The sequence below is a fragment of the Phyllostomus discolor genome, chromosome 2 (assembly GCF_004126475.2).
Source record: "Phyllostomus discolor isolate MPI-MPIP mPhyDis1 chromosome 2, mPhyDis1.pri.v3, whole genome shotgun sequence".
Taxonomy (NCBI): Eukaryota; Metazoa; Chordata; class Mammalia; order Chiroptera; family Phyllostomidae; genus Phyllostomus; species Phyllostomus discolor.
In genome coordinates, this window is record NC_040904.2 from 85,865,430 (window position 1) to 85,887,293 (window position 21,864).

At 38.4% G+C, this 21,864-nt stretch overlaps 1 protein-coding gene across 3 annotated transcripts in view; it reads left to right on the top strand.

The window, feature by feature from the left end:
* Window positions 1–21,864, top strand: part of ALCAM (activated leukocyte cell adhesion molecule) — a 201,032-nt gene that overhangs the window by 142,513 nt on the left and 36,655 nt on the right. For all 3 annotated transcript variants that reach the window (XM_028503317.2, XM_036018033.1, XM_028503316.2), the window contains exons 3-9: window positions 2,503–2,722; window positions 9,021–9,085; window positions 10,324–10,411; window positions 10,878–11,060; window positions 15,980–16,107; window positions 17,569–17,701; window positions 21,528–21,640. In XM_028503317.2, coding sequence (XP_028359118.1) covers window positions 2,503–2,722; window positions 9,021–9,085; window positions 10,324–10,411; window positions 10,878–11,060; window positions 15,980–16,107; window positions 17,569–17,701; window positions 21,528–21,640 — 930 coding nt within the window. The remainder of the gene's footprint in view (window positions 1–2,502; window positions 2,723–9,020; window positions 9,086–10,323; window positions 10,412–10,877; window positions 11,061–15,979; window positions 16,108–17,568; window positions 17,702–21,527; window positions 21,641–21,864) is intronic.

Genomic DNA, 21,864 nt, shown 5'->3' on the forward strand with positions numbered 1-21,864 from the left:
ATACTCACAGAATGCTTGGCAGGTGATAGTTGACATGAAAAATGAAATCTGTTATGGCTGTGGGCTGCAACGCTCGAAGCTCATTGTGTGTGAGGGGAATGTGAAAGGCAACCCAGCACTTCTCCATGCTCACCTCCTGTTATGCTGCTCACAGACTATTTCTGGTTCCCTGTAAAAGTGGACATGTGAAGTTATGGCCTATGAGGACAAAGTCTACCCCTTCCCCTAAAATTCCTGCAGTCTGGAAACGACCGCCTAATTCACTTATTGATTCAAATTGGCTGCCAAAATAAATAGAACACAGATGGCATGGAAGCTTCTGTGATCGCAGACTTTTCTGAGAATAACCCAGGGATTAACTTTCACCTGAACTGAACGGGCACAATGGTAGTGGAAACAAGCAGTATTGGCAATCTTCAGATTGTTCATTAAGGAAAAAGCTTCAGTGATAAGCTGATGAGATACATTTGATGTACCATGTGCTCTAAAAACTGTTAATTTGCAGACATAGTCTACAAGCTCTAATTTAATATAACCTGAAAGACAAATGGGAGGTTTGAAAAGAGTGAGAGAGTAAACATTGAGGAAAGGTGGATCATCTTTTTCCCTACTGTGCAGTAGTCTCCCAGGGAATGGAGATCCCAGTTCCCTGTGCACCCCCTGTACCCCACTCCTGCCACCTCTTCACCAGTATCTGCCTCAGTGCCTGGTATGGACGTAGCCTCTAATGGCTATAGAGAGTGGTACACAGTGGTCATCACTGAGCCAGACTGCTGGGCTCCAGTCTTGCTTTGCTGGGGTGCATTAAGTAGCTGGGCCTTTGGACAAGTTATTTAACCAACCTCTGTCTCCATTGTCTGCTCTGTAAATGGCACTAATATCTTAACTCTAACATACAGGGTTGTTATGAGTATTAAATCAATTAATGCCTGGAAAGCCTAAAGAAAGTACCTGGTATATAGTTAAGTACTCAAAACTTAATAACTGTTCTTTATTGCATAAGTGAATGAACAAACAAATTTAAGGTTACTGGCCTAACATATTTCTCTTAATAAGTAATGATTTAGGGCAAGGATTTTCATCATAAACCTGTGACAAAATTAAAAGATTTAAGGAGAATATTAGTGATGTATTCATATATTCAACCAACTAAAACTTGTGAAGTCCAATATTAGCTTAGTACTTGTACTAGTGTGGGCCCCTATAACAAAATACCGTAAACATGAACTTGTACAACACATTTATTTCTCACAGTTCTGGGGGCTTAGAAGTCCAAAATGAAAGTGCTGGCTGGCACATTGCACTCTTGGTGGGGGTACTCCTCCTGAACTGTGGACAGCTGACCTGCTGACCTTCTGCTATGTGCTCGTATCCCCTCTTCTTTGTGCTCTCATGGAGAGAAAGACACCACTATGTCTCTTACCCCCCTTATAAAGGGCAAATCCCATCATGAGGGTGCCATTGCGGTGGCCTCATCTAAACCTAATTACTTGCAAAGGCTCCACTGCCCAGTACTAGCACACTGGGGGCTAGGACTTTGACATGGATTTGGTGGGAACATGAATATCTAGTCCAGAACAGTAACAAATCATAATAATTTCTAGAATATAATACCTTGAAATTGGCCATGTACTTTAAAATATTTTACCATGTTTTTTTCTTCAAAGGTCTTGTGAGGGAAATAGAAGACAGATTTCTCCTATTTTAAATGAAATGCCTTAATAGGAAAGAATGTTCTTATAGGAGCAGGAGTAGAAATGAATTATATGTCCAAGTGCTTTTGGCATAGCTGTGTATGCCCACATTATATTTTATTCTGATAATAAGCTTTTATATGAAAGCCCTCTGAGCTAAGTTTTATGACTCAAGTAACAAAACTATGGATTTTAGTGATTAATCTTATTCCCTGGCTAAATGGACATGAGTGTTTCACAAGGGCAAATACTGCTTTTCCATGAAGAACCATTAAACTGTGTTATGTGTAAAGGTCAGCTGTGTCAGTTTTGGCAGAAACTGAAAGGTATGGACAGTTAAAGTATGTGGATTCAAGTGAGGAATATGCGAAAGAGAATTGCCCACAATGAATTCTTGCAGCTCACGTGCACGCTTGCTGTGATGGTTAGCTGAATATCACTTGAACATTTGTGTATTTGCTTACATCTGTTTGTTCCTTTATATTGGACACAAGGCCACCTCTTGTCACTTCTAAAGCAGTCACTAATTCTGCCCTCCCGGTGCAGGAAAAGCTCAGATTCCTAGAGCTTTGCTCTTTCCTTTGCAGATATTTAAGCTGATACCTGGAAAAGAACTTAAAGCTCCTCTTAGGAAGTGTAATTCAGTACCCAGAGATTTATGCGAGACTTGTATCCAAATTATTCTTCTTGGCCACAACTATAAATACTGGTGGAAGAATATGGCCAAGGAAGTTTTATTATTCTAGATGTGACTCTGAAACATCTGAATATGCTTGTTTTTAAGGCGTATTATTATTTTAACTTTTAGGAAAAGCCCGATGGCTCCCCAGTATTTATTGCCTTCAGGTCCTCTACAAAGAAGAGTGTGCATTACGACGACGTTCCAGAGTACAAAGACAGACTGAGCCTCTCAGAAAACTACACATTGTCTATCAGTAATGCGAGGATCAGCGATGAGAAGAGATTTGTGTGCATGCTAGTGACTGAGGACAATGTGTTTGAAGCACCGACGATAGTCAAGGTGTTCAGTAAGTAGTCTGTGGTGTGACCGCTAAGTGGGATTGCTGGCTGGTCCTAGAACGTGTTCTTGAGAAAGAAGACTGAACCCTCTGTAGTGTCCGAATGGCAGACATCTATGTAAGAGGATTTCTAGCGATCTTCATTCTCGTGCATGCAGTCAGTGAGGATAACTAAAAACCCCGAAATTCAAATAGGACTTTTGCAGTGTGGGAATAAAAGAATATTCTCTTATCTTTTGTCAGGTAAAATTTCCTGTGATATGAAGAACTAAGTGAAAATTGGCATATGATCTTTAACTTTCACTGACATGTACAACAAATGTTCTGTGATGTGTGCATAGATCCCCGTGTATACACATAATCATCCATGTCATGCAAACATACATATGTGTTAAGCAGGCCATATAAAATTGAATTTTAATGTATGAAAACCATACGGTACAGGCAAATCCAAACTCTCTTGCGATTTCCAGATCTAAGCTTTAAAAATGTATAAACCCTCCCACACATATATCCTGACCTTAAATGCTTGCTGATTTTATTTCTTCAAAGTGTTCACTTGGTTTATAAAATCATCCTGAAATGACAGAGTTTACCATAATCCTGAATGTGTGTGTGCACAACAGAAAGGGGGAAAGCATAGAGCAGGGCTGAAAGAAGAGAAGAGCATAGAAGAAACGTGCAGCAACCACTGCAGTCTTCATGGCAAGGCCACTTTGCCTAACAATGACATGTAGTTAAAGCTACTGTGCAGATAGCTCTATGCAAATGAGTGACTGGAGAAGTTCTAATCAGATCATCTTTTAATATTCAAATAAAAAGCCCCACCTCTGTCACATCATAATATTTTAGAAAATACTGGGAGAAAATAGTCTCACAAGTTTCAGAATGCCAGTCTTTGATTAGGGAAGAAGGTCCCGCTTTAGTTTGTCCCTCTGCTTTCCGATGACTTGACAGCCCCTAGAAATGATTAAAACGAATGCAGAAGAAAGAAGCCCTGAGGCCTCGCTACTGCAGCAAGAAGCCAGGATTGTTCCATTTTTCCTGTTAACAGCCGAGGCAGCTAAGGGGGGCTGCCTCCTACGTATCCATATGGACTTCTAAATTCCTGTGGGCTCCGGACATGGGCTCAAAGATGCTTTATACTGTGAGAGGAAACCCTTGTTGTCCAAAAGAAACTTGTGAACGCTTTTTACATGTTTCAGGTGATGACCTTTCAGCTTAGAGAGCACTTTCCAGAAACCATCCACTCATCTCAATTATTTTAGGAATCAAACCAAATACCAAGTGTTTATAAGCCATGCCCCTTCTGTTAAACATCCCAAATAATCTGCATCCTGCATTTGGCAATGTCCCTTTTTTTTCTTTCTTTCTTTTGTTTTCTTTCACTCTGATCATTCGGAAGATGGATGGTGCACTGCTAGGGACACTTTCTAAAGAGAGCAACCAAAATTTTTAAGTTAGGCCATCATGTATTAAATACAAGCACATATCAAGAACACACCACAGTAGGGACTGAGATGAAGTGCCGGCACTCTAAAGGTCATGTGTAACAATGGGCATTGTCAGGGTTCTTTTCACTGGGTTAAAATGACCAAATCTCAAGGTGGTATACAAGAAAGTTGAGAAAATTCAGGTTGTCCCATTTGTGACAATGTTCAGACTATACTCTTCTTAAAAAAATGCCATATAAAAAAAATGCAGTTGGTCTCATTAGATAAAGGCCGCAAGCTGCTGTGGAGCACAGAGGACTTCTCTGATTGGGACACAAACTCACCCCCATACCGTCAGCGGCCTCCCCCTCGATTTTGAATGCTGTTGAAAACAAAGTGATTCTCAGGAACAGAATTTGCATTCCAGGCTCTGGGCCAGGGAGAATTTAAACAGACAAATTACACACTTTTGAAAATGGAGTTTTATACTAGAAACCGTGGGACACTCCAAGTCTAATAAAATGAACAGCACAGCTCAAAGAAAATGTTTGCAAAAGCATATAGGGGCTTTGCTTTCTTAAAAATAATGAATTTACTTTGGGCCACTTTTCATGAAGCAAACAGCAGCTGTGATGGGGAGGCTTTCATTTTGTGCATGTATATATTGCAGTCACTTAGGAGTTACTAGGCTCATCAATCAGTCCTCTGTTTCCTTCTGTCCAATCACCTAGCAACGTGCACTGTGTACCACAGAAATGAGTATGGTTAACGTGAGCTAATCCAAGATCAGCTTGCTGCAAAGTGTCTTCCTCACGGGCAAAGTCAGATTGCATTTATTCAACCCAGGATCCTTGACTGATGACTTTGTTACCTCTGATGTGGGGTTCTTTGTTTAGTTTTAACCTGTATCTCAGAAACAAGTCATTTCAAAAAAGCAGCCTAGATCAAAATAAATCACTAATACAGTTATTTTTTTTTTGGCAGCTGAGTGGCATCAAAATGAAACTCTTTGCATTTAATGCAAATTTGAAGCTAATAATACCATTTAAAAAGAATAGACCTCTAAAAGTTCCCAAAGATTTATTCCAGTCATTGTGCAAAGGTGTTAGAGGACAAATGGGTACCCAGGTTGCCAAGTGGCTTTCAATGGTGTAATGGAAAAATCACGGAGCTGCTTATCAGGAGACCTAGTTTTGTTAATATGCTGATAATTGCTGACCTTGGGCAGGTCACTTCCGCCAGTCTGGGGCTATAAGTCCCTCCTCATCAGTAAAATAAACTCTTTGAATTAGGTGGCAGTTTTCCCATTACATTCCTAGAGTCCTCTTGAGAAACTAATGAAGAAAGCTGAGGAGGTGAGGAGCTGCCTCTGTTAGATTAGCTAGAATTCCACATACTCGATATTTCAAAGTTTTTTCATGATAATTTGTTCAGGGTAAAACAGGGGCGGGCAGAAAAGCTACACCTCTAAAAACACATTCACAAACCACCAATCCAGGCTAATCTGTCCAGCCTCTTATACTCTGATGTCTGTGGAGTTGAGAGAATCTCCCCCCATGATAGAGACTATGGTGTGCCTCTGGACCAGCTAGCTCTTTGCTCACTGATGGGCGGTGCTGGTTTGCTTCACACAGTTGTTTTAGAGCTTGCTTGTGGATTCTGGTCTCAGTGTTCTTTCACACTGAGCATCCTTCCTCCCCACTTCCAGTGAAAGTTAGTCAACTTTCAAATATTTTTTAATGAAGAAAGGAGAGAATGACCTATTTAACAAATGCGACCTATATTGTGTATTTCATTTTGATTCTTTAAATATTAAAAAATTACCCTTCCCGTCTCATGAGGAAAATAAACTAATTCCATGCTTACAATGGTTTACTTAAACTACGTCAGGATTTATGAGGGGTAGGTGCTGACGAAATGCTGAGGGAAGCACTCCCAAGTCAGTGCAGCAGTGCGCCTGCCTTGCCTTGCTCTCCTCCCGCATCAGATCGAGCTCTCTTGTGCGTGGTTTTGATAATAACGCTGTACCTTGTGGGTGATACAGAGCAGCTTTGCATTCATCGCTGCATCTTCACTTGGCTGTGAGACCCTTGACAACATTATTTTAATAATGCAAATAAATTTGGGGCATGACTTTATCTTTAAATTCTGTACTTGGTTATGAACCCTTGAATGATATTAAGACATAATTCATGTAAAGTTTTTAAAACACTTTGGAATCAATATGCAATTTTGTTAAAATAGTACAGGTGTCCCCTTTTATGGTCCTCCAACTAATACTCATTGATTGTTACAAGCTAATACAAGAGCAAATTCACACAGAATATATAGTTAACATAGAGGGTTTTAAACAAAACTTTAAAGAGAAAATAACTCAGATAAATGCAGTAGGCATTACCATTACTTTCACAATACCCACTGTGACTCTCCCTTCCAAATACAAAGACAAGTAACAGTATGAAGAGGACTAAGCTTTAAGCATTCTTTCATCAAGTTTCCCTGGGTTTGCTATAGCTTCGTTTTATTGAAATAAGAATAAATTTTTAAAAATATTAATGGAAGTTAGTCCTTTATACAAGGCCCAGTGTTTATGGTCTTATGTACATTGATAAGAACACACAGGGTTTACAAGGCACTGGAGAGAAATAGATGCATTCCACATAAGAGGAAGTATGTGCCCTACTGGTTAGATAGGTGATTTTGGTGAAACAAAACATAGTACAACTTAGCCAAATGGCCTGCCCACATATTGTATTAAGAGCCTTCATTTTTTCAGAGGATTTTTAAAATCCCTCCATATATTCCAGACTTTGATACTACTGTTAATTTTGACTCTGATTGGCCATATAAATAAATTTAATATCTCACCTCCCTTCAGCTCAAAGAGCCGTGTTACTGAATCACTGATTTCAGTTCTCAACGGATTTTGTCTGACATACTTAAGCCCCAGGAATTTTCATTATATTGGAGTAGTTGGGTTGCAGCCCTCTTTCAAATGTATTACATTTGCATTAAAATATAAATTCTGAACAGAATTTATGTATTAACAATAGCTCAGAGTTGTAATTATGAATATTAATGACATTAAGTTAAAATAGTGATCCCATCAAGGCTTACTGATGTATGGGGAGGCTTAATCTGGCCACCGTATATTTCCCAGAAGTTATTGCTTATACTAGAGTTTTTGTCAGTTTTTTTCACTTTTCAGTCACATCTTTAGCAATCAGGCTGTCAGATGTGACTTCTTGTTTGTGTTAATGTAGTTTTCTCTGTCATTAGAACTTGCCTTTCTAGTCTTCTATATTTCTTTTTTATATTTTTCTACCTTTTTAATGTTTTGTTTCCAATCTATGTACTTAGGAAATTGATAATCACTGTTGTGAAAAGTACATTAGGAGAATTATATTTCTAGAATCAGTGGTTAAAATAGACCCTCTTATAATTAAACCACATGAGTTCCACATATAAGCAGATTTATTTTTTTTAAGAGAGGGAGAGAAGCATCAGTGTGCAGTTGCCTCTTGGGTGCTCTGTACTGGGGACCTGGCCTGCAACCCAGACATGCGCCCTGACTTGGAATCGAACTGGTGACCCTTTGGTTCATAGTCCATCACTCAATCCACTGAGCCACACCGACCAGGGCCCAGATTTTTTATTATTATTATTATTTATAATATAAAACATAATTGCGAAAGGAAAATCAACCCAATATTAACCTGAAGAAGTTTAGATATTTTGCATATAGTCTTGGTGATATTTATTTTGCTACACTAAAGACTTTTTGTCTTCATCTTCATTTTCTATAATGATCTGGGTAGGTAACATGTCTGATAACTGAATTCCAAATCAAGTAATAATTATGCCAATTTAGTTTAGTTTGGTAATCAAAATTATAAGTATTAGAGATGGTAAACAATAAGACTCTAGAAGAAAGAATAGCTGGTTATTTTATTTCTCTGTTTATATAAGAAAAGAATAATTCTGCTCCATGTGACTCACAGATGTCAGTGCCAATAAGGCAATATCCATCTTCTGTAGACTAATTGTTGGAGCTCAGAGTACAATAAACTAAAGTAAGCTTAAATAATACCTTGTTGCTGAAATTTTTAATCAGTTCTTCTTGAAACCTCTATTAGAATTTATGCCTACAGAATTTCCTATATTCAAAATGTTTCTATTCATTCTTTCAGATTCCAAACTTGAAAGACTTCACTACATTTATAGTTTTGTAATGTGACTTCACTTAAAAGATAAGGTTTAGGATACAGTCGAAACCTGGGCCTCATGTCCCTTAACTAACTTTGTATTTTCTCATGACTTTGGAGAAATGACTCTTAAACTGTGTCCAAATGATGACTCTTTATTGTGCCCAAAATTCACTATGGAACTTGTTTAAAATGTAGATTTATAGAATTTCTCCCCCAGAGATTTCAGTTCATGTGGCCAGGTAGGGCTCAGAAATCTGCCTTTGAAACAAGTGCTCCAGTGATTCTGTTCAAGTGGATTTAAATCTGCACCTGAGGAGTAGAGGCATCGATAGTGGACATAGTAATCAATCGGAGATAATGCATCCTATCTAGCACATTGACCTGTTTCACTATCAAATTCATATTTGTTGTTTATAAGATGTCCAGAAAACATTATTGATCCCTTTTTTCTAAGGGGTTATAAGCATTTAAAATATTTAACATAATGTAGCAAATATTCAAAGGGTATAGACCAGACTTCTTCCTTAACATATTATACAGAAAGTCTATTCTATATGCTATTGCTTGATTTTCTACTTTGAGTAAATGAATTATTTTTATAAGCAAAATCACAACATCCTACTATACTTTCATATGCACTTAAAACCTTTCTCTACTTAACTTTAGAGCAACCTTCTAAACCTGAAATTGTTAGCAAAGCACCATTTCTTGAAACAGAGCAGCTGAAAAAGGTAAGCATTTGTTTTTGATTGATTGCTTTTACTTAGCCTAGTATTAAATGCCTTCACCCGACCTCAGACACCAGGACAAATAAGATAAACTTCGTCCTTGGTGTAGCTGACAGTGTTGCAAGTGCCAATCAGAAAGTCTGTGTGAGGGACTGTGGGGTGCGGGGGAAGGCGATGCCATTTCTGAAGGGACCAGAGGGAAGTGAGAGTGAAAAGAGAAATGTCTTTCCTGTTTGAGTGAACTGACTATTTAATGGAGTCATGAAAGATGAGTCAATTTTTCCAGCAATTTGAAGTACTATGATGTGAAAGACAATGACATTTGCGAGAAACATTGACTAATTTGTATTGCTGGCTGAAACTTTGGGTGCTAAGGCAGTGGGCGAGAAAATGAAGGAAGATGTAAATATGGAGAGGTAAGGAGAAGCTGCATTATGATAGACCTTATGTGTCAGGTAGGGGATGTGGACTAGACTTCACTATGCTACTTTATGCTACTGACAAATGGCTGAAAAGTTGAAGTAAAGGTGTGAGAAGATCAGATTTGAAAGACCGCACCAGCAGGAGTTGGAAAGGAGGTTGTCATGAAGGAGGGACAGATCTGGAGTTCCATATTTTGGCACATCCATTGCCCAATAATCCCATTGTCACTGGGTAAGATACTTCAGTTTTTCATTGTAGAGGGAGAAAACAAGTCTGGAATTTTTTGCAGCAGATTAAATTTTCCCACATAATGTTAGTTTAAAAACACTAAGTATTAAAGTTAAGACACGTTTCAAGGAAAGTGGTGGGCACTGTAGATCATGGTGGGCGTAGGGACCACGTCGCGTCTGGAAGGCCTGTGGTGTGAAGCTGTGGAGGCAGCCACACCGCGACGCTGTGAATGATTCCTGCACATGCAGGTCCGGGAACCTGGGCCATAGCCAGTGTTCATGGGATTGTGTCATTCTGCTCAAGTTAAAAATGACTAATGTCAAAATGAATTTGATAATGTTTTTACATGAATGGTTTTATTAACAGGTGCAGTACCTGTGGTGTATTTTAAATGAGCAAGACCATAATTTTAAGTGTAAAACATTGTTCTTATAAAAGAGAGCATTTACTCAGTCCTTAGTCAGTCTTAGGAAATGAATGGGCAGGAAACCTTTGGGATAACACTAAAATGCCCTGAGGATTTTGAGCTTCAGCACTGATAGTCACCAAGGAAACTGAGGTTGTAACATTTCCTCTTTATTTTGCAGCTGGGTGACTGCATTTCAAAAGACAGTTACCCTGAGGGCAACATCACCTGGTACCGGAGCGGACAAGGGCTGCAGCCCCTGGAAGAAGGTAGGTCTGAAGTAGGCGATGCACCGATGCACCTGTGATGACCTATTTTGACTTTCTCTTATCTAGGAATTTCTTAAACTATCCTGCATCTAAATGTGTTGCTCTCTTTTGATCTATGACTCCCTGCTTTGTTACTTTACATATCCATTAAATCATTAAGTGATTTTAAGAAAAAAACCATTTTAGCCCTTGTGCAGAAGAATCAAGAGCAAAGAAAATTACTTCTGTATGTGACATGTTTTAGGAGTTAATTAAAGTGAATGGGAAATTAGATTCCAGGATTCTATTCTGTCCTTGTCTGTAATTCATGGTTTTGAAAAGACATCCTGCCTCACCGCGTGTCACTTTCCCCTCCTGTTAAGCACATGGGGAAGGACAAAAAGGCACTGTGCCATTTCATTAAGAATTGTGGAATTGTGATTTTCTGATGAAAGATCCTGTCATTAGTGTTCTATATTTTCTTCAGCGGTGGTCATAATTTTTAAAAAGGAAGTGGACCCAGTAACTCAGCTGTATACCATGACTTCATCGCTGGAGTACAAGACAACCAAGGCTGACATACAAATGCCATTCACCTGCTCTGTGACATATTACGGACCATCAGGCCAGAAAACACTTTATTCTGAACAAGCAGTCTTTGATATCCACTGTAAGTAACTCAACATATAATTATGCAATTTTAATGCATTAGGAAAAAATATTCAAATGATTATTAGTCTTTTAAGTCCCAGTACTAATGATTTTTGGATTTAACTTCCAATCCTCACCCCTGCTCCACAGCAATTTAATAATCTCTTCTTCATTAAAAGACCTGTGGAATGAAGGCTTACATGCCTTGTGATATTTTTCACTCTTTATTATTTATTAGCATTTTTCTGTATTCTGCTAGGTGTTAAGCTCCTTAAAGACAAGATCTTTAACTTAGTCTTATCCCTGCTGTTGGTCCTCAGCCATGAACTTTATAGGAGTTCAAAATGCCACCTGGTTTTCTGAGTGAATGACAGATGAATAGAGGCTATGACTGATGGGTCTTCTAGATGAGTGATTTCCATTTCAATAAGAGATTTATTTTATTTATGAAATCAATTGCATAAGTTAAATAGGATGTTGGAATCCAAGATGTCTTGGTTACCTTTATTTCATAGATTTGAAACAGAGTAGTAGACTAAAAAGGAAACTTCTTGACCTTCTGGTCTAACTCAGTTATTTCACTGAGTGGTAAAGCGAGGCCCTGAAACCTGCCATAAATTAGCTGTAGGAACTGGGTTAGAACCCTTTTCTCCAATGTCGTGCCCTTCCCTGTGAGCTGGTGCCGAGGTAACCTAACGATTAAGGGCAGACACGCTGGGGACCCTGTCCCAGCAGTGCCCATTACTGTGTGTTTCTAAAAGAGTAGTTTCAATACTCTAGGTCTCACTTTTCTTATCTCAAAATGGGAAAAATATAATATTAATACTCAACTCATAGTGTCATTATGGAAAGTAAGTGAAATCACAAATCTAAAATAGCACACTATATAATACATTGAATGCTCATTATTAAGTACTATTGCCAGTATTATGAAGTGATCATTATTAATTACTACATTAGGATATGGTAGTGATATCTGTTTTGGAAAAGGAAGGAAAGAATTTTATTATTTTTTAAATGCATCAAAATCTGTAATACTGCCATATGTTGTAGAATAACCTTGAACTTCTATATCTGTTCTGGAGGAAGGACATGAATTCCACTTGAGCTTTCAGAGAGTTTTACCCACCTACATTTCTATTTTGGTTCTAGAAAGTGCGGAACCTTATGTAAGAACAAAACTGAAATTCTACTTGCCTTAACAATAAAAGGTGGTTTTTGTCTTTAACTTTGCAAATCATTTCAACCTGATTTAAAAACTAGAATTGAGAGGATTGCATCATGTACAGCTTATTGAAAATCCATCTATTATTCCTGTAAGTGAAGGAAGAATTTTGTCTGTTCAAAAATACTCAATTGGAAATAAATTGTCTTGGTATAAGTGCAGGAGTGCAGATAGGAAAGAACATGAAGATGGGTAATAAAGACTGGGAAATGGGCTTCAGAAAGAACAGAAGGTTTGTGAGTATCAGGCAAAAAAGTTAGGCAGGGAGAAAAGTCCTTGGTTTTATTGAAGGAAATGGTTTTCATGTGACTGGCCATATGGGGAGCTTTTGGTGTGGCTTTTGAGAAGGAACAGTGTATGCAGTACTGGGTGGGCTTCACAGCAAGGACATAGAAGTGTTTGAGACATAGTTTTGATAATTTGCTACTTCAGTAGAGAAATGAGACACTTGTATCAGAAGGAAATTGTCAGTGCAAGATTGCAAGCGGTCTAAGTGCCACTGGAACTTGGTGAGCAGCCCTAAAAGCTCAGGTGCTCAGAGACAGCAAGTGTCAAACTCTAGTATCAACATTGCCTGAAGAACTTGCCAGAGCACAGATTGCTGCCCCTGCCTGAGTTTCTCATCCACTAGCTGCTGGGAGGAGCCCAGCACTTTGCACTTACAGCAAAATCACTATTCCCTGGTGATTCTGTCATTGCTGATCTGAGGACCACACAGAGAACCGCTGCCCCAGGGTGACTCCAGAGGAGAGAAGGAGGTAGCTGAATGGACAGGACACAGGGCACATTTGAGGAAAAGAAGTTTGATAAATTCATCTGGAGAAAGACAAATTAGTCACTCCTTCTTCACCTGTTCAGTCAGTAAAGAATTCTTAGAGAATCCCATTCTTTAATCTTTTTGTTTATCTAATTTCTGCCTTCTGACACTACCTAAGATTATGCCACCATTCTTCATCACTGTCCTGCATCTTTGTGACTATTTTCTAACTAGTATTCCCTTTTTTTTATTCACTCCAAGCTGTCCTCCAAGCTGCTGTCAGAAGTATCTTCCTAAAACACAATGCAGCTGTGTCATAGCTGCGATTAAAATTCTGTGATGACACCTCAGATTTCTGAGACCACTCTCCACTCCTGGCCAATATTTCTTGAGTCCCCTGTAGACACAGTCCTGCACTCTGTCTCAACCTTCATTCTCTTACTGCACTTACCATAGCATAGTCTGTCCTGTTTTCCAGATCCTTCCTGTAAAACACCACTTACATGCCTAGCCATATGCTGTTACTACCTCGACTTTATCATCTAGCAAACACCTACCTAGTCTTCAAAACCCAGATCCAGAGTCAATTTCTGCTAGAAGCTTCCCAGTCTCATGCACCTGTGAGCCACCAGTGGTCACTATGCTTGCATCATATGCAGTTCTACATTAATATAGTCTTAAATGTTAAGTGTGGTGTGATCAAAATTTGATAGTTCATTGAAGGCAGGGACTATGCTTCTTTCACCTTTATAACTCTTGCACAGAAAATAAATATTAGCTGACAAATGAATAAGTGACTGGACAGAAAGATAAAGGCAGAGAAGGGAGGAACAAAAATTGAGTAGACTCTTTTGTTTATTATGTAGTGGTATGTAGATCTGTGAGATGAAACAGGGATACTAGGTTAAATATCTATTGCACTCTGACATATTGGGAATGCATGAGGGTTTTGAATGGCATTGTGACAGAGCACTGCTTAGACTGATTTAGAGGAAGTACGCAGGGGTAGGCAAAAGTTGGTTTACAATGGTTTGTGTGGAAAATACAATAATTAGTCAATAATAATACAGAATAGACTGTCTCATGTACTCACAACTGTAAGCCTACTTTGGCCCACCCCTGTGTATGAAGGAGTAGAAAAAAGAAAGGTTCAAGGTGAGAGACCACGTGAGGCTTGGCAGCAGCGTTTCCATGAAGGTAACTTGAGCCTGGACAAGGGAAGAATTGGTGTAAGGAGAAGAGGGGAATCACATGCCAAATATATTAAGTATTAGCCATTAAGACTGGGTGATTAAGAGAATAGGGAGAGACAAAGGAGAAAGCCAGAGTAATTGGCAGAATGACAGAGAAAAATTCAAAGTCAGGGGCAAAGGGAGTGCAAGAGATCATTAGTTCTGTTGGAGAGAAGTTAGTGGACATCCAGAAAATTACTGTGAAAAATAAAATGTGTTACATTAACCTTCTGATCTCAGTTTAGTTCTTCAACCCTCTAATACAGAGCAGAGCTCATCAAAAAGGGGACACAGAGAGGGGGATTTTGAAGTGGAGCAGAAAGTCAGGCAGATTGTGATCCCTAGCTTGTATCAGAAGGAAACTGGGGTGGTGTCAGCCTTGATTGGGGCTGTGCCACGGTGAGGAGCAGCCAGCCAAACTAGTCAGGGAAGGGCCATCTAAAGGTCCGAGGGAGGCTGAGGAGTGGAAGGTCAGTAGGAGACCAAAATCAAACTTAATTTACTTTCCAGCTTTACCAGGAACTGCTTGTCAGGGGTCTACCTCAGGCAAATTGAGAAAAACTAGCAAGTGTATTAAACCCATCACTGTTCAGCCTCAGACCATTCTGGGCAAATATTTAGAGATGCCCAAGCATGAAGAAAGGGCAAAGAAGCATTGATAACAACACTTCTAAGTTTTTTCTACACTTTAATAGCTGCAAGAGATAGAAAAAAGCCTCCAAATCTATCACTTATTTGTCTCATTGTTAGCTAATGGCAAAATAAGTCTTCACTGATAATTTTTAGTGCTACCTGTTTAGAAATACAGACAAATTCCTCAGGGGTATTAAACCTTGTGAAAAGGTCCTCTAAAATAAACCTTTGCATTGTATGATTTTCAAATTCATTGTTTTTTGTGTTATCCAGCTATAAAACAAGTAGATAAGGTAAAAAAAAAAAAAAAAGGAGATTTAGAACCACCAACACCACCTCCTTTTATTTCATATTTGCTAGATACAGTCCACAGTACTCAGCCTTGAGCTCATTGAACATTCTACTGTTGAGTAGTAGCCTCCCTAAAAAATACCCTTTGGCCCTATTTTCTCCATAAAATTGACTGAAATGAAATGAAAGTTGCATCTCAGCTTCGCTGAACAGAACAGAATTACAGTAGACTTACGGTCCCATCGACTGTGCTAAGCATCTCCCTCAGTTCACAGGATCCATCTTTTTAAAAGCAGATCTACTCTCCTGCTTGCCCAAAATCTCGCTGGCGTTATTGAGCTCATGTAGCTTTTTATTTAATGTAAGGTATTATTATGTAATGTGAGTGCAGCAGTGCCTAATCACTTTAGCTACTTTGCTAGCAGATCCAGTCTTTCTAAACTGTAAGATTCATATAATATAGTTAAATGTCCTTATAATGAAATCATATAGTGAGTTTGTTCCTACTGGTCTTTTACCCATAAAATAATTATGGTCATTCCTACCTCAGTTACAGACATTTTGCTAGGAAGAAATTGATTTTTATGTAACAGAGTTTCTTTGTAGTTTGCTCTAACCAAGATTAGTGCTTGGTGTAGCAAGTAGCTATTAACTTCAATCCTTCTATAAAAAGATACATTTAAGTAATTACCATTACCAGCTTCTTGAGAAAATTGTGTATAATTTAGTTATTTACATTGTGTGTGCAGAGTAATTTGGTACTTGACAAAAATGGTTAACTTGTATCTGTGACTCTTCAGACCCTACAGAGCAGGTGACAATACAAGTGCTGCCACCAAAAAGTGCCATCAAAGAAGGAGACAACATCACTCTGAAATGTTTGGGAAATGGAAACCCTCCTCCTAAGGAGTTTTTGTTTTACTTACCAGTAAGTGCTTAGGGATTATTGCTTGAGCTAGACACTTTCATTTTGTCTTGTCGTTTGGCAACTGGCTGCGGTGAAGGATCGAATGTACTTGGGCAGCTTAAGTGAGAAGGGATGTTTTTCTTGGGGACAAGGGACACCTGTGGAATGTCCTTTGAAAGCTTTTCCAGCATCTACCAGTCGTCCTGACTTTTTTCTTAATGTTAAGAGATTTCAAGGAAAAAAGGTAAAAAGTCTGACCACAAACTTTTTAAATTACATAATTAAAAACCATTGATTACAAAACCTTAACATTTCTTTACCCAAATAAGTTATAAGGATCTGCACTTTAGAAACAGATAACTGTAAATGGAGAATCATGGCAGCAAATGCTCTGACGCCGATTCAGAATCTTCCTATAGCACATTCCTGAACACACCTGGGAACCTCTGAAGTAGGAACAGTTCCGTTGCAGACTATATTTAGCTTCTCAGACTAAATCTGGGACCTATATCTTGCCATTGTACGTAGTCTATCAGTATCACAGCTGAAGGAAATGATATGCGTGGAGGATAATTTGGAACATTCCTCTAGGCTGTGTTCTAGATGTCGTAATAATAAGGAGCCCCACCAGGAGACAGCTCATCTGAGGCCACTTGCCTGCTCTCCAGCAGCTCTTGCTGACTTTCTCTTTGATTTAACCTTTCATTGAGAGAAGCACATACAGCTTATATGCATTTACTGCAGGGATGTGTTTACAAATGTCATCTACTACATTCCTTTGTTCTGTTCAAGATTATCATCCATTACATTGCTCAGAAGACTAGTATAAGTAATATCTCTTAGACTTCAGTGTTGACAGACGACTTTGGTTCTTCTAACAAATTGGCATACTGTTTTTGTCTCATGTGCAAATGAAGTTTTGAAAGTAGTTATGTTTCTACCTTAGCTACCAGAGATTATAGAGTCAAATATTTGTTTTAGTTTTAGCAGCAATATCTGGTACTTACCTTTTTTTGTTAACATATATTTCTGGTTCATCTATATTTTTATATTTTTGTTTGTTACTGTTTTTTTCTCTCTTACTTTCTCCCTTTTTTTCTTCCTACTTTCCTTCCTTCCTAACTTTCTTTTTTCCTTTTTATTTGGATATATGGTGTGTTTTCTTTTAAGTTGCCTTGAGTCTTCCTGCCAAATTAGGCAAGGCAGAAACATAAAAATAAAATATTGGAAACCTTTAAAAAATAAAACATAATCCATGCTAACAATAAAATAGATATCAATACAATGGAAATTAGCCTCTCAATATCAGTTATTTTTCTCAGGAATCAGATAATACAAACTGTATTCTCATTTGTCCAATCAAGAAATACATTTCCCTTTGCTCCTATTTGAAAAAAAAAATGTTATTTTCATCAAGAAATACAACTGTTCTTATTGTAGCTACCAAGCATAATAAGCTTGTCATTTTACCCCTATCAAAAGGGACAGCCCGAAGGAATAAGAAGCTCAAATAACTACACACTGACGGATGTGCGGCGCAATGCAACCGGAGACTACAAATGCTCCCTGGTGGACAAGAAGAGCATGATCGCTTCCACCACCATCACAGTCCACTGTAAGTCACTGTATGCTTCACCCCAACTTCACTGCAAAGACTCTAAGTGTCTAGGTTGGCTATCTTGTCCCATACATTGCAGCTGTGTTTTTCTTAAGTAATGTGGTTTAATTTGGCTTTACCAAAGTGCAGAAAAGCAAGCCCAACTTTGTGCAGATTTACACTGCAATGTTGGAGTATAAATCTCATGGGCCTAATAACTGCAACTTTGACAGGGGTGAATGTCCATCTGTTTTTAAATACCTTCAGTTAGTGGTATTGAGAAATTTATACATGGATATAAAAGAAATAAGTGATTTTATCTTTTAAGGAAGTATTTAGATATGTGCATTTGGCACATGAAAGTATCGATTAAGTATCTTTTTAAAAATTGCAGAATAATATTAACACCTGAACTCAAGCAATACAAAGCTAATGTAGACTTAGCCTTTAAAAGAGGAGGTTGAGACTATGAAAATCCCTTCATTGGTTTCCTTAGAGAAAGATAGAAAATGTTTAGAAACAAAACTTCTTCAAGATCATCCTAGCTTACCTTTTTTTTTAACTTGTCACTTGCTTTTGATCTCCAGGTACTTCAAAGGTTGTATTTACTCTAATGTGATAGAAAAAGATACACATATAAAACAGGCACTTCACTTGTGTTATTTATTTTGTAATTCCTGACAGTCTGTGTTACTGCTGTACTGATACAGCATGGGAATTGGGAACTATTTTGAACTGCTCTCTGGTGAGAACAGATTTCACAGAGTGCTCGGGGCAAATGCCAGTCTTGCCTAAAGGTCTGGAACCAACTTTCTAAGACATCTTTTGCACTCAATGTCACCATCACATAAATAAGGTTTTCTCTAGCCGTGATCCACCACTATCCCACTGCGTATGAGGGGTTTCTTTGTCTAAAATCAAAAGAGACTTTAGAAATTGTCCTGAGAAAACATTTCTAAATCCCACACCTTACCCATAATGCTTGGAAAACATGTAGGATAGGAGGTAAAACTTTGAGGGAGATACAAGGAGGAATATTAGGGAATAGTGCAACCAGATAGTTCCCTCTGAGTGTCGATGCTGGCAATACACCCTGAGGAGGCCTAATAAAAACAATGGACTGTTAGGAAATATTCATTGCCAACCCACTTCTCTGTTTGCTCCATAGTTATATTTCATAGATCTGAGTATGTCTGCCACCAGGAACTGTTTAAACAAAGAGCAGTGACCTCTCAGGATAACAAAAGTTCTGCTTTTCTCTGAGGACTAGTCAGTCATGGGGCCATTTATCCAGCCTGTTCCATGAAAAAAAAAAGTGAAGGACTGTACCCAGCATGTAGAATTGCCTATGGAATAACTCTGTGGTATCATTGTTCATGAGACCTTTGGGTCAGTAAGCAGTTATCCAGTGCCAGGAGATGGTATATTTACATTTAAGAGATGTTAGCTACTCAGGACTCTAAAAGGAGAGGATTCTTACTTGTATCACTTGTAGATGAAGCAGGGAGTGATAGGAAACAGACTAATAAAGCAAAAGACTTGGCTGCAGCCACATAGTACCTCCATGATCAGCTGTGCTGAGAAAAAAAATTGAACAAAACATGTAACAGTGTAATTGGAGTTCAGTGCATTCAACTGGATTTAAATGCTTTTTAGTTTTGGCAGGTTAAACTGTTAACATTAGGTTGTAAGTCCTATATAGCTCCTTAAAAGCTAAAAATAGCATTGCAAAAAAATCAAGATTTTACTCTAAGTCACATGAAACAAAAACATAAAAATCCTGTTTTTGCCCATTTATCCTTGATTGCTTGTTTGTTTTCCAAAAACAAGGTTTGTTTTCTTTCCATTGATGACTAAAGAGAGTTTCGCCAGAGAAGCACCAGCCCACACAGGCCCGTGTGCGCAAAACAGGCCTCTCCCCAGGCTTTTAGCCGCAGGTCCACGGTTGCTGATGAAGTACCTACTGTCCCTCTGGCAACTCATGTGTATAGAGATTCTTCATCAGAACTCCCAATGCCCATTATCACTCTTTAAAATCTCTTATCACTGGCAAGGTACCTATCCAGCAAAGAGAAACTTCTAACTCACCCTAAATAGAATTTTTTCATTTTAATATAATTTATCAAAATATTCTGAGGACCTGGCTGGTGTAGCTCAGTGAATTGAGCACGGGCTGGGAACCAAAGTGTCCCAGGTTCGATTCCCAGCCAGGGTACATGCCTGGGTTGCAGGCCATAACCCCCAGCGACCGCACATTGGTGTGTGTTTCTCTCTCTCTCTCTCTTTTTCTGTCTCCCTCTCTTCCCTCTCTAAAAATAAATAAATAAAATTAAAAAAAAATATTCTGAGGAAAATTCACTTTTCTGTGTGATAATGCCTATATTTTAATACTAATGAGAAACTGAGAAGGCATGTTTCTTCTCTTCTCCTTCATTCGTTCAGTAACAGTTTCTGAGAGCCTCCCATGTGGCAGACACTGCAGAAACAGTGACAAGTCATTGTCCCAACCTCATGGTGCTAACAGCCTAGCAAGAGAAGCAAGTGTTGAAAAATGACTTTCAAACAATCAACAAACTGTAATTCAGTCATATAAAAGCAAGGAGAAGCACAGGGTGCAATAGCAAATTCCCACGGCCATAGAATAAAGTCCCAACTGTGAGAATGGCAAGCACGGTCCTTTCCAGTCTGGTCTCAATTAACTTGTCTTTCCTGTGTTGTAAGCATTCAAGCCAATTACTCACCACTGTGAAATCTGCCTAGCTCTCTCACCTCTTTGCCTTTGCTTATGTGCCAGAGGTTCATCCCGAATCTCCACATATCAAAGCTCTTTGCAAACTCTGGGGCCACAAACATACTTTCTCCGACACAAAACCTTTATTACTGCTTTGAAACCCAGTTTGGCTCTGGTCTCTATACTCCCATAAGTCTTTGCTTTTTTCTCTGTTTGTAGCCCTTCCCTTAGTTTTTCAACAAATATTTATCGTGTTCATAATTCACAATACATTTGCTCCCTGATACTGGTCCCATGCTGCTGTATATTATAGTTGCATAATTGAGTCCATATTACCTCTACCTCAAAAATTGTACTCACAATTTGTAAGCTCATTAATCATCTCTGTAGCTCCCATCAGTGTGTGGCACATAGTAGCTGTACAATAAATATTTGTTATATTGAATTGGATTTTCCTCATATAGATTATACTGTGACAGTAACATTTTTATAGAAATTGCTTTCCATCTAGATTATACTTCCTTACATGTATTATATATTCTATTTTTTAAAGATGATATTGCTAAAAGCGTACCTTACAACAGATATAATTTAGAATTTCAACTGCATGAGAAATGGAATAGAAGTTTTTAAAATATTTAACTACCAGAGCCAATCCTTACTGAAGACACTGCATGGATTACCTCATGACTTTTCAATCTATCACCTGCTAGCTAAATATACTTGATTTTCCCATGGCATGCTTTACCCACTCTTTTTATAATATTTACCTCATCATTATTGTTTTTTATTTTCTTCTAGAAGGGATTTAAGAATTTTTTTCTTAAGGTGATAGATCCCAGGGGAGTACTTATGTGCAGCGAAAACATCAATCATATTAACTGCAAATAAATGCATAATCAATTAGATTGACCATTCACTTGTCTAGACTGGTCTCAAAGCTCGCTTGAAAAATGATGGATTATGCTACAGGTCAGTTATTTCAGTCACATAAATCAGTTCTGAAATTTCAAGTGCCATTAAAGGGAGTTTTTTCATTGTTTCTTCTCCAAAGTATTTCGACCAACTTCCTTTCCTGAGGTTTGCATTTTAAGCAAGTTTTCTGCTTCACAGATTTGGATTTGTCCTTAAACCCCAGTGGGGAAGTGACCAAGCAGATTGGAGATGCCCTGCCCGTGTCCTGCACGATATCTGCTAGCAGGAACGCAACCGTGGTGTGGATGAAAGTAAGTGATATTCTGTGGTTGATAGTCTGCTGATTTAAGTGAGTCCTTCTCAGACTTTTTTGCATTCTATGCGATATCCAAATATGTATATTCTTGTGTAATATCATTATACATGCAGACTCATACCCTCTTTCTCTATGTATAATAATACAAATCATGTCACGATAAAATTTTAGCGGTACTCAACAATAGTATGGCATCTATAATTGATGCTCTGAATCTTA